Below are 13429 nucleotides of genomic sequence, written 5' to 3'. Positions count from 1 at the left end.
ATCTTTGTTGGTGGACCACTCCTGTGGATTATTTGTGGGTTCCAAACTCTTTAGAGATGGTTCTGGAACCTTTTCCAGCCTGATGAGCAACAACAACTCTTTCTCTGAGCTCCTCAGAAAGCTCCTTTGTCCACAAACATGTGTTGTGAAGATCAGACTGAGACAAATCCTTGATTTATTGAAACTAAACCAGGAACTGATTCTTCTGAACACATGGATCCTAGAGGAGCACCTCTCCTGAGTCATCTGTTTGACGCCCTAGCTCCTCCTTCTCCTCCTCACCTGTCCCCAGGTGCAGGACGTCGTACGGTCCGTCCTCGGCGTCCACTCTGTCCACGACGACCTTCTTCAGGGTGTACGGCGAGTTGACCCGGGTCAGGACGGGTCGGCCGCCCAGAGGCAGGACGGGCTCCCACATCAGCTGGTGCTGCCGCATGAAGCTCACCACCTCGTCTGGGAAGTCCTTGGTGGATTTGTGGAGAGCGTCGTAGGTCTCGCTGGGACACTGAGGGACGAGTCAAAGGAACGTTAACAGAGAGGGAACAAAGCCAACAAGATGGAAGTCATTATTGCGTGCAGGGAGTCAGTGATGAGGAGGTTACGACCACAGCACATCACTGACTGTTTCCTTTTAATCAGCCTCCCTCTCTTCTCTGCTCTCGGCCCTGGCGTGGTTTACCTCTCTGCAATCAACCACATGATTCACCGCAGCTCCGCTGAGAGAAGGAATTCCCCAGCAGGCAGCGTGAAATAACACCTGACACGTTAAAAGCTCGGCCGTCCTGACAAGTTGAGGCTTCCCAGAGGAGTTCACAGCTGAGGTGTTAAATCAGCCGAGGTCGAGGCCTCTCACGGCTTCATCAGCCTGTTTTCATTAGAGGTGTTCGGTGTGTTTGGAGTCTGAGCTCACAGGAAACTAGTTATACACAAACATAAATACCATCCTGCCTCCACGATACTGCCGCAGAATTATAGACTTGTACGAAGCAGACGGTCTTTGAACATAAAACCTTTCCAGTTTCCTTGGAACCATAGTTCATCAGAATTAAAGGGAGATTATTTTCTGCTCTGTTTTAAGTAAATTATTTATCACTACTTAATTCTACTTTGATGGAAGCCAGACCGACTTCACCACCCACAATTTTCTTGTAGGTGAAGTTAAAATTTATAAGCTAAGAGGAGCTACTGTTAGCTGGGAGGCTAGAAAGCTAGAAAAAAATACTATTAGCTGAGAGGTTAGGAAACTAGGAAGGGCTACTGTTAGCTGGGAAGCTAGGAGGCTAAGAAAAGCTACTGTTAGCTGGAAGGCTAGGAGGCTAGGAAAAGATACTGTTAGCTGGAAGGCTAGGAGGCTAGGAAGAGCTACTATTAGCAGGGAGATTAGGAAGTTAGAAGAGTTAGTGGTAGCTGGAAGGGAGGCCAAGAAAAGCTACTGTTATCTGGAAGGCTTGGAGGCTAGGAAAAGCTACTGTTACCTGGAAGGCTAGGAGGCTAGGAAGAGCTACTATTAGCAGGGAGATTAGGAAGCTAGGAAGAGCTACTGTTAGCTAGGAGGCTATGAAGCTAGGAAGGGCTACTATTAGTTGGGAGGCTATGAAGCTAAGAAGAGCTGCCTGCTGTTAGCTGGGAGGCTATGAAGCTAGCTAGGAAGAGCTACTGTTAGCTGGAAGGCTAGGAAGATAGAAAGAGCTACTATTAGCAGGGAGATTAGGAAGCTAGGAAGAGCTACTGTTAGCTTGGAAGTTATGAAGCTAGGAAGAGCTACTGTTAGCTTGGAAGTTATGAAGCTAGGAAGAGCTACTGTTAGCTTGGAAGTTATGAAGCTAGGAAGAGCTACTAGTAGCAGGAAGATTAGGAGGCTAACATTTTCAGATTTTGCGTGTTTTCTTCAGTTCCAGAGCCTTGAGCTGCTCCGTCTCTCCTATCATTGCGTTGCTGCAGAATAAATCTTGGACGATAACACTGGATAAGAATCTAACAGGTGTTTTCCATTTTCTTTGGTGCAGTCTGCAGCAGTGAGATGATAACTGTACTCTCACCATCCAGGATCTATTTCTTCATATCAGAGTCGACATATCTCTGGTAGCGTGATGTGTGAACTCACGGTTCCAGGTCGTGGGTACGGGATGCGTCCTTTGTACTCCACCCAGCGATAGTCGGGACCTTCCTTGTGGGCAAAGGGTCCGTTGAAAGCAGCACGGATAGACGCCATGGAGTAGACACAGACCGCAGAGCCACGAAATATAGAGCTGTGGGAGGAAGAGGAGGATTAAAGTCAAAAGAGCCAGTTGATTCACAATAATCAGTATAATCAATATGTTTTAATGTTTGAGAACAGAGAAGAAGGGAGCCGGGAAGGAAGGAGGGATGGGAGGAGAGGGAGAAAGAGGTAAGAGTGTTTTCATACGCCAGGGTTACAATAACACAACCAGCTGGGCCTCTTCACCTTTGACCCCAGACACCCACCCACACCTGACCTCTGCTCCTCTGTACTGCTGGGCGTGTGCACGTGACGGCCCGGCCCTGCGAGCGTGCACGTTAAGGAGGAGGGCGTCCTCTAAATCCGTTCTAAAAGATTACTCATTCTTAAAGCTGGTTCTGTTTGACAAGAAACTCACAGAAATAAAATAATTATAATCATATACTGATATTATAATTATACACTAATGTATGTAGTAATGTAGTAATGAAGTAATGTAGACAGGCATCTTAAAGTTTTAAACTGTGAAGATTTATTGTTTCTGATCCAGTCTAAGATCAGGTTATAGGATTAAAGAGGCCACCAGCTATGTTTGATAATAAGAACAAATCAAATGACACGTTCACTGTTACTTGTAAACCTCAGTAGCAATTTTAACGTCTTTCAGCTCATTGATTTTGGTTTGGAACAACTTGACTATTTTCTCCAACCAATCAATGAATCAACCAACCAACCAGCCTCAAGCTAGCAACCAACCAACCAACCTCATAGCTAGCAATCAACCAACCAACCAGCCTTAAGCTAGCAATCAACCAACCAACCAGCCTTAAGCTAGCAATCAACCAACCAACCAACCAACCAACCAGCTTTAAGCTAGCAATCAACCAACCAATCAACCAACCAACCAACCAGCCAACCAACCAACAAACCAACCTCAAGCTAGCAATCAACCAACCAGCCAGCCTCAAGTTAGCAACCAACCAACCAACCAGTCAACCAACCTCAAGCTAGCAACCAACCAGCCTCAAGCTAGCAACCAGCCAGCCTCAAGCTAGCAACCAACCAACCAACCAACCAATCAACCAACCTCAAGCTAGCAACCAACTAACCAACTAACTAACTAACTCCAAGTTAGCAACCAACCAACCAACCAACCTCAAGCTAGCAACTAACCAACCAACCAGCCAATTAACCAACCAACCTCAAGCTAGCAACTAACCAACTAACTAACTAACCAACCAACCAATCATTGCTTCTGAAGCCTACATTTTAATTTAAGGTTTAAGAGTTCAAACTCTGGTGATCAACCAGATTCCAAAACTATAATAAACTCTTGAACACATTTATTTTTCTAGGTTTTTCATTTAAAGTCTCTTTTAAATATACCGTACGTATGTTTCCTCACCTGGATGTGCTGAAGACGCCGTAGATGGTTGGGTTTTGAGGATCCTTGGTCTCCAGAACAAAGATGTCCTCTAGGAAAACAAGAAGAGGTAATAAAGTTATCAGATGTTTCATGTTAGTAGTTTTTATTGGTCGTACTGTGGTTACTGGTTCAACAACCAGCAGTAGCAGAAAGTAGGGAAGGAAAGGAGGGAACATTTATTACAGCTGTGTAATCTTTTCAAAGTTTATCTTCAGAGGAAGAGCTCAGGTCTTCTTCTTCCAGAGTCCTTATGTAAGAGGAGGAGGGAGGAAGGAAAAGGAGGGATGGGGTCAGCGTTACCGAGCTCATCAAACTGGTTGTTGACTCCAGACGGTCCTGGGACAGAACAGACCAGCCGGGCTTTGAGGAAGGTGGTCCAACGGTTGATGAGACTCCGCTTCCCCCCGACGTCATTCTGGTTTCAGGGGCAGAGGAAAGAATAAAGATTTAAAGATTTAAAGTTTGTTCAATAATTCTCCACACCTCCTTTACAAATAGGCTTAGAGACCATATATTTATAGCTAGTAAACAACTCTTCTAGTTTTGCACGGCGGCTAACCTTAGCATTGAACTCACTATCAATTGATTTCATGTTAATATTTGAATATGTGAATCCTCTCTCTCCACAAATATGAGGAAGGAACCCAGGTCCATATGAGGAGCGTTGCAGGAACCACTAGATCCAAACATCATGCTTTACTTTTAAGGCCATCCAATCTTTAAAGAAGTTGGAATCATTCCATTTCGACAGGGAGGTAATCATCTGCATAAATATTAAACGAGACACCATCCTTCCTGAGGATGTGGCCTGGGGGGAGCAGATTAGACAGGTTTAGGACAAGGTTAAAGGTCAGGTCAAGCATCGTAACACCTGGCAAGTTTGAGTTAATCCAGATTTATGCTTCTGCGTTGGATCTAACCGGTACGTTCACCTTAGCTGAGATGAACTGACTCAACTCATCAATAAAATTCCTTCAAAGTGTGAAACTACAAAGCCTGAAGAGAACATATCAACACCACGCCTGCTTCTAGTTCTGTCTCTACTTCAGTTCCTACCTTGCAGACTCGAGCCACTCGGCTGTACACCCTCTTGTCCCACTGTCCGGCCTCCGCCGCCCGCTCCTTGAAGAAGAAGTAGACTTTGTCGTCGTCCGGACTGTGAGTGTCAGGGATGGAGAAGGAGCCCACGAACTCCGGCTCTGAGACGAAAGACGAGAGACAAGAGATATTTAGAGTCTTTCTATGTGTGAAGATAGAGATGTGTACGAGGCTACTTCAGTACAACGTGATAAACTGATCAGGAATGAGACAGGAATGTGTGTTTTCCCACAAAACCTGAGGTCGGTTCTTATAAATCTGCTTAATGTTGTCAAAACACAAAAGAAGTTTTTGCGTCCTTCAGAATTTTCTACATTTCTGCATAAAAATGTCCTGAAAGTAGACGAAGAGAACCCAATCAAACACATGGAACAGAAATATTGGACTTAAACCCTTGTTTCCAGTATCTGCTGTGACCTCCTTGTAACTAAATGTTTCTGGTAACAGCTGATCAGTGGTCTACAGCAGCTTGGAGGAGTTTTAGCCCATTCCTCAGAACAGAACCACTTCAGTTCTGAGATGTTGGTGGGTTTCCTCACATCAACTGCTTGCTTCAGGTCCTTCCACAACATTTCTATTGGATTAAGGTCAGGACTTTGACTTGGCCGTTCCTAAACATTCATCTTGTTCTTCTTTAACCGTTCTTTTGTAGAACCACTTGTGTTCTTGGTTCTCGTTGTCTTGCTGCATGACCCAGTTTCTCTTCACATTCAGCTCATGGACAGATGTCCTGACATTTTCTTTTAGAGTTCACTGGTAGAATTCACAATTCATTGGTCCATCAATGATGACAAGCCGTCCTGGTCCAGATGCAGCAGAACAGGCCCAAACCAGGACATTAGCACCCCCATGTTTGATGGAGGGATGAGCTTCTGATGCTGGAGGTTTCACTGTATTTACTGTATTTGTTTTTCTATTGTTTTGTTGTGTTGTTTGGCGTAAGGCCTAGTTTTAAACCAGGTGAAGTTGACTTTACTAGTTTGGGTTAAATCGTTAAAAATAAAGTTAACAAAAAGCTGATTAAAGACCTTGAATAGTCCATAGACCTTAGACAGAGCTCTTTAACTTTGGAAAACTAAACGTAACCTCTACAGACGAGTGTGGAGCCTCTCACCGTTGAGCCAGTTGTGGTCGTAGGCCTCGGTCCGGATGTAATGCTGACTGTCGCCCCGGATCAACGTCCGGAAGACGGCGGCGTTGGCTCCCATGAAATCCACCGAGGTCCCGGCGTAGAGCTCGCCGTCTGAGGAGAAGAACGAGAGGGAGTTAGAACGTTCGCAGCCTCACGGACAGTTTCGTGGCTCTGCTCCGGCGGTTCATATGGAATTAATAGAAAGCGGTAAATGCAACCAGAAGGTGAGCTGGATCCTGACATCCAGTAGCTCTGAACCAAATCCACAAAACATTTATGTGGATTAAAAACTAGAAACAAAGTAGAGCGTGATTCCTGCTGAGGTTTGTAACGCACAGGGTTCTGGTCTAATGAGTTAAAAGCTTCAGTTTGGACCAAAGAACCTTCTACTGGTTGATCTTGGAGCCTCTCATGTGTCTTTAATTGAACTCTAGTTCTTGGATAGTGAACTAGTCAACAACCAATGTAATGTCTTCACAGTAGTCATATGTGTCCTCCTTCATTCTTGCTTGTTAATAGCACTAGAGTTGGCAGGAGGAGGTCCGGGTGGACGGAGGGTGCACAAAGCACGAACCCAACACAAACCCTAACTCATTAATCGAGTTCCATTCATTCATTCATCTTCTGTAACCACATGTCCTGTTAAGGGTCATGGGGGGTCTGCTGGAGCCTATCCCAGCTGTCATTGGTCTAGAGGGGGGGTCCACCCTGGACAGGTCTCCAGTCTATCACAGGGCTAACACAGAGAGACACTCACACCTACTGCCAATTTAGAACCAATGAACCTAACCAGCATGTCTTTGGACGGTGGAAGGAAGCTGGAGAACCTGGAGAGAACCCACGCAGACTGGGATTATAGATATAAATAAACACGTTGTGGATTTAGTTGGGATTAGGTAACATCTAGATCATATCCTGATCGGGTCTGAGTGAGCCGGACACTAAAGCTGGTGTCCTGGCTGGAGGACGTGAGCACAAGTCCAGACTCTACTGGTCCTCCTGCTCTGGTTAAGGACTCCTTTCATGACCGCCGTCACCGTCCAGCTGGGCACCGCAGACACAACCATCACATTATGACCGACACTCGGCCGCGGCGGTGAAAACTTCCTCTGATGCCGAGGATGTGTTTTATGTCCTCGGTGTCACCGGGGGCAGCGGCTGACGTCAGCGCTGAGGAATAACTCAGCCGGGACCACACAGGCCTCGGCTGAACGGGGACAGAGCGGGACAGCGGGGGGACTGTACGCCGTGGGGACATTAGTGTCACCAGAATATGAGTTAGAGAGCGACGGACAATGATTGAACATGTCCACTGTCTCAGCTGTGTGGTCCTGCTGTAAGGGACAGGGAGGGTTAAATCCTGTAAGAAGTAAGTTTTTGGGTAAAGGTTCTGCTTAGGGGTCAGGGGTCATGGTGAGGGTTAAAGGTCGGGTGTGACGTTATGTCGATGGACCGGTGGAGACCTACCGGTCAGTCTGGCAGTGAAGGGCTCTCTGGGGCTGAAGGGACATTTTCCTCGGCCCGACTCAACGGTGTGAGACAACACGAACACTGGCTGCTGTAAGGATGGAGGGGGGAGGGGGAGGGGGAGGTAAAGGGTGAGATAAAGAGAGAGGGAGAGAGAGAGACCACACACAAACACAGAATGAACAGAAGGATAATGGTTCATTCTGAGGGACGGACTCTAAACACACTTTAACACGTCTAAGTGTTTTATAATCATTTATATTTATAACAGTAGGAACTTTTGACTCTTTCTGGTTACTGACCGTCAGTCTTTTAAAAATTTTTTGTCTTTGAGGTGATTTCATGTCGTCTTTCTGTCATAGTTCATCATCAGCGTGCGTCCCCTCGTCCGTCTGAGATCAATTTTAGGACATTTATTGTCATGTTTCTGTCTTTCTGGTCATCTCTAGTTCGCCTTCATGTCTCTCTGCTCCATCTGAGTTTATTTGTTTCCATTCCACGTCCCTCGTCCTCACTTTTAGTTTAGTTTGGGGTCACATTTTAGTTTACATGCGGTCGCGTTGCATCTCTTTCGCGCCTTTTCTAGTTTAGTTTTCATCCATTTAAGGAAAGTTTTTGTGTATTCGTCGTCCTGTCTCGTCCCTTTGAGGCCACTTTTAGTTTATGTGTTTATTTATTCTGCGTAAATGTATTTATTGCACCATTTTATGTTTATTTCTCATCATTTTACATCCTTTCCTGGTACTTTTTTTTAGCTTTTTTATTGTCATTTCACATCCCTTTGGATAAGATAGGGTTAGGTGCATCTTATCTTATGTAATTCTGGTCATCTTTAGTTTAGTCATCTTTTATTGTCGTTTCTAGACTCTTTATGGTCATTTGAGTTCATTTTAATCTTATTTATCATCATTTCTCATCCCTTTAAGCTCATTCTGAGTCTCCTTCGACTTGTTCTGTTCTCTTTTTTCTCTATTTGTCTTTCTAGGGTTTCTTGCATTTGACGTATTTGTGTCGGCCCATGTTCCCTATTGACCTGCTCAGTGAACAAACATCATCATAGCTGCATTAGAGCTAATACCTGACTCTAACATCCAATTTAGATATGAATTCAAACAGAAGTTACCTCCGTGTTGTGGCCCAGGTGCAGGTATGTACACTGCGGGTGGAAGGCGCCGGTGCCGCAGACGTAGACGTGGGTCTTGTTGAACGGCTGCAGCAGACGCACGAAGTTGGCGCACTCCGTCTGAACGTTAGAAAACACACGGGACGTAAAAAGAAAGAACGGTCACGCACCATCTGTCACAGGCTGCGGTAACGCGAGGACTCAAAATCAGAGACGGAGTCCTACCTCCAGACGTTTGCCGGCCAGGCTGCAGTGCTCCACATGCTCTCTTTCTGCAGGCCAGTAAATCTGATCAAGACAATCAGACGCATGGAAAGAACACTTTAAATCACAATCATTACAACAATCCAGGCTGGAAAACCAACTAAATCCATTAGCTGTAAATTCTGGTGACAAGCCCAAAACCTTCACTGAACAGAAATGCTTTTGTGGTGGAAAGTTGATCTGGAGACTCTCTGTTGGGAACTGATGCAAAGATCTCCAGGGCCAATCAGATTGTTTGGGGGTGGGGCTTAATGTGGTCATTAGTAGTCATAGATGTGATCTGAGAAGATGTGGAGGTGAATTAGTTTAAAATAAAAGGTCTCTGATTGGTTGGAGGACTCTACCGTTGCACTTGAACGCACCATGAAAACTAAAGCCAACAACCAGCTGGAGTCAGAATCAGAATATTCCACATTTCTTCATAAAAAATGTTCTAAACAAGTCCTGAAAGTAGACGAAGAGAACCCAATCAGACACAAGAAACAGAAATATGGTGCTCCTCTAGGATCCAATCAGAGTCCATGTGTTCAGAAGTGTCTCCATCAATGTAATGAGACTCAGGTGTGGTTCAGTTCCTGGTTCAGTTTCAATAAATCAGGGATTTGTCTCAGTCTGATCTTCACAACACATGTTTGTGGACAAAGGAGCTTTCTGAGGAGCTCAGAGAAAGAGTTGTTGTTGCTCATCAGGCTGAAAAGGTTCCAGAACCATCTCTAAAGAGTTTGGAACCCACAAATAATCCACAGTCAGACAGATTGAAGACGACTGTTCCCCTCCACAGGAGTGGTCCACCAACAAAGATCACTCCATAATAGTCTGAGAGGTCCCAAAGGAACCCAGGGGAACTTCTAAGCAGCTAAAGGCCTCTCTCTCATTGGCTATCCTCATGATGTCTTACCGTCCGTGTGGGCAGACCCAGGTTGTCCGGTCTCAGCAGGTAGATGTGGTCTTTGCCTCCGACCAGCAGCCAGCCCTGGTCCTCGTCCAGCAGCAGAGCCTGGTAGCCTCCGCTGACTCCGGCCTCCCAGTAGACGGCCGAACCGTTCCTCAGATCTGACCAACATACGGGGTTTTAATTAGCTTCTCTTTGCTCTGTTGACTCTCTTCCAGCATACGAGGCAGTGGAAATCACATTTTAGACTTTGCTGATAATAACAGATTTATTTTTAATGATAACTGAAGGAAACCGTTTGACAACTTTCACCTCTGCAAACCGACACAAACCAGCAGCGGTTCACGGGTCGGTCTGCAGAGCTGCCGCCGCCGCCGCTCGCCTCTCTGGGGATTCGGCGCTAAAGCAGGCAGAAAACGACCTGAACAAGCAGAGCAAATTAACCTTGAAGCTCCGGCTCTGGCCCACTGTTTATTCAGTGATGCCGTCAGCCGGGGGACGGGGGGCCAAGGGGGGGGCCTCCCAGAGCTGTGAATGATAACTGGAGCGAGGAGGGCAAACGGCTGAGCTTCCTGCCAACAGGTCATACATCCACGCTGAGATGATGCATAATTATAATCCAACGGTCCAAAAACATCAGTGAAGAAGGGTCCTGTTTTCTTAACACTTCATAATTTAAATCAAATCCCTTGGCTGACACCAGTGGAGTCTGCTCTAAAGATTACATTTATTGTGGCTCAGTAGGTAGAGCTGGGTGGCGTCTTTATGTCCTTCATCATCAGATGTTTGTTCCTCTGGTTCCTCTGAGGATGAAGAAGCTTCCAGGGTTCAGGTCTAATGTGTTTTATAATCATTTATATTTATATCAATCATAACTATGAGTTTCTGGTTATTTGCTGACAGTCTTAACATTTTCATCTCTTTTGGTGCATTGTTTTGTCCGTCTGAGATCAATTTTAGGACATTTATTGTCTCGTTGCATCTCTTTCTGATCATTTCTAGTTCCTGTGACGTCATTTCACGTCTCTCTGGTCAATCTGAGTTTATTGGTTTCCATTCCACATTTCTTTCTCCTCATTTTTAGTTTGGTTTTCGTGCTTTTGCAAAGTTTTTGTGTATTGTCGTCTTTTCTTATATTTTTTTATTGTTTATTTCTCATCAGTGGAGTCTGCTTTAAAGCTCTATTGTGGTCTTTGTCTGGAAGACCAGATCAGGTTGATGTGACGTCATATATTCCTTCCTTCCTTCCTTCTCTCCTTCCTTCCTTCCTTCTCTCCTTCTTTCCTTCCTTCCTTCCTTCCTTCTCTCTTTCCTTCCTTCCTTCTCTCCTTCTTTCCTTCCTTCCTTCCTTCTCTCCTTCCTTCTCTCCTTCCTTCCTTCCCTCTCTCCTTCCTTTCTTCTGTCCTTCCTTCTCTCTCTCCTTCCTTCCTTCATTCCTTCTCTCCTTCTCTCCTTCCTTCCTTCCTTCCTTCTCTCCACTCTTTCCTTCCTTCCTTCCCTCCTTCCTTCCTTCCTTCTCTCCTTCCTTCCTTCCTTCTCTCTCTCCTCTCTTTCCTTCCTTCCTTCCCTCTTTCCTTCCTTCCTTCCTTTCTTCTCTCCTTCTTTCCTTCCCTCTCTCCTTCCTTCCTTCTGTCCTTCCTTCTCTCTCCTTCCTTCCTTCCTTCCTTCCATCATAAATCAATCAGATCTTAACATGTGAGAGTCTTTCCATCTTGTCTCCAACATCTGGATCATGTCTCCAAGTCAACCAGCAGCTGTTGATGGTTCTGATCCAGTGGTAGGTAGAGGACTTAAACATTTCTCAGTTTTGATATTTTAGGGTGTATTCACACCTGCCTTGTTTAGTTCGATTAAAACGAACTCAAGTTCGTTTCCTTGCTTGGTTCGGACCTTTTTGACTGGTGTGAATACAATCACTCGAACTCTGGTGCGGACCAAACAAGCGGACCGAGACCCAGCTGAGGAGGTGGTCTCGGAGCGGTTTCTACCGAACCCTGGTGTGGTTCCTTTATGGTGTGAAAGCAGCCCGACCTCGATCCGACCCAAGTTGCAAAAATCTACCTTTTTGGATTTGACGAGCTCCCGTAGTTTTCGCGCATCTATCAAGAAGCGTCTGTGTGTCTGTCTGTCTGTGGCACGCATATGTCGCGAACCGTTGGCCCGATTGATTTGAAACTGGGCAGGTGTCTCGCTACGGGCACGAAGATGTGCACTGCTAAGTTTGACGTTGTTTGGATAAGAAATGTAAAATATATCGGTAAAATAGATTTTCTCCGCTCAAATATTTCCAGTTGCCTGATGACAGTTCTAAATTATTGCGCTGGCTCAAACGCTAGATGGTAACCATGGCAACGGAGACTCAACGTTATTTTACAGTTTACAGACAAAACATGAGTGATTTGATCATCTATCTATAAATCAAGAATTTCTTTTAACTTATTTGGTGAGTTTGTGTCTGTCTGTCTGTCTGTGGCACGCTGATTTGAAACTGGGCAGGTGTCTTTGTGGGGAGGAGACATGGGTCACGACAATGGTCACAACTGAAAAATCTTCTTCAGCTCCCACTATAGGAATACATACTTCCGACGGGCACTGCAATTATGGGAAATGTAGGATAGCCCAGTGACACACACAACAGAGAGAGACACGTGAAGCAAACAAACGCAGGTAGGTTAGGTAGAGATGAGCCGTGGCTTAACCGAGCTCTGAGGAGACACGCTGCCTCCTAGATATCTGGGCAGATGTCCAGATATCTCAAATGCTGGAGAAAACACATAAAAATGCAGAAGTATATAAGATTTTTAGTAAACAAATGAGAGAGAGGGGATTCCAGCGCTCAGTTTATAAACCATATTGCTAGCATAATAACAAGTAGACCTACAGTACGCAAAGTCTCCATTGTAGCCTATTTACGTGGGACATTTGGCTTCCTTCTTTACCCCGCCTATACGTTTACCAGCCAATGGCTGAACGACCTTAGCACATGTGTTTTTGTTTATAAATTCTGGTCCGGTTGCAATTAATCACAGTGTGAAAGCGAACCGCACTAAAAAAAAAAAAAGAAAAAAAAAATTGGTCCGGACCAAAGCAAGTGAACTAACGGACCTTCCTGGTGTGAATACGCCCTTAAAAACTATTTTAAACTACAGTCTGACCAAATATCTGTAAAACACCTCTTACTTTCTAATAACTGTTGTGTATCTGAGTCCACCGGCTCCAGCTGTAAACGTTAAACAGAGTGAAAAGATCTAATTAACCTTGAAGTTCTGGACGTTTTCCTGCCTGCAACCCTCCGCCACGTTGACCTGCCTCTGCTGCAAATAATCAGCTGAATGAGTGGAAGTAACCAACCATGAAACTAGTTCAGACACACACACACACACACACACACACACACACACACTCTGCTTGTGTGTCCGGGCGAGTCGAGGCTTTTTGAAAAGCAGCTCGGCACGCTGGTTCCACTCCACCAGCGGCGGGGCACATTTAAAAGGAAATAAATCATGAGCTGACAATCGCTGCTTTCAGCCGGGGGTCGACAGGTGACACCAGTTTGTGCCGTTGAAGAGAAACCTCAACTTAATCAGGTCTAGTTTTAACGAGTTTCACAGAAAAGCGCTGAAAATATTAATAAATAACATAGAAATGTCTCTTTTTGTGTTAATTTGTTGATGCTACTGAGTCTAATAGACAGATGGAAGGACGCCACTCTTTATCTGAATCACAAAACACGTCTTTAAAAGTTCCTTTGCAAAAGAAACTTGACTTTCAGAAGCAGAGTATGTGTTAGGATTTAGACAAAACGCTACAAACACAACACAACTCCT

General features: G+C 45.1%; 1 protein-coding gene across 1 annotated transcript in view; it reads right to left on the bottom strand.

Moving 5' to 3' along the window:
* Window positions 1–13429, bottom strand: part of LOC311487406 (semaphorin-3D) — a 49716-nt gene that overhangs the window by 13468 nt on the left and 22819 nt on the right. Inside the window, exons 2-11 of the mRNA XM_084543672.1 lie at window positions 9609–9763; window positions 8672–8734; window positions 8447–8566; window positions 7324–7414; window positions 5839–5967; window positions 4683–4825; window positions 3927–4041; window positions 3606–3675; window positions 2105–2249; window positions 283–505 (exon numbers count right to left, since the gene is read on the bottom strand). Of these exons, the coding sequence (XP_084399798.1) occupies window positions 283–505; window positions 2105–2249; window positions 3606–3675; window positions 3927–4041; window positions 4683–4825; window positions 5839–5967; window positions 7324–7414; window positions 8447–8566; window positions 8672–8734; window positions 9609–9763 (1254 nt within the window). The remainder of the gene's footprint in view (window positions 1–282; window positions 506–2104; window positions 2250–3605; window positions 3676–3926; window positions 4042–4682; window positions 4826–5838; window positions 5968–7323; window positions 7415–8446; window positions 8567–8671; window positions 8735–9608; window positions 9764–13429) is intronic.

Source organism: Chelon labrosus (genome assembly GCF_963514085.1).
Source record: "Chelon labrosus genome assembly, chromosome: 4".
Lineage (NCBI taxonomy): Eukaryota > Metazoa > Chordata > Actinopteri > Mugiliformes > Mugilidae > Chelon > Chelon labrosus.
This window is presented reverse-complemented; position numbering and strand designations above follow the sequence as displayed.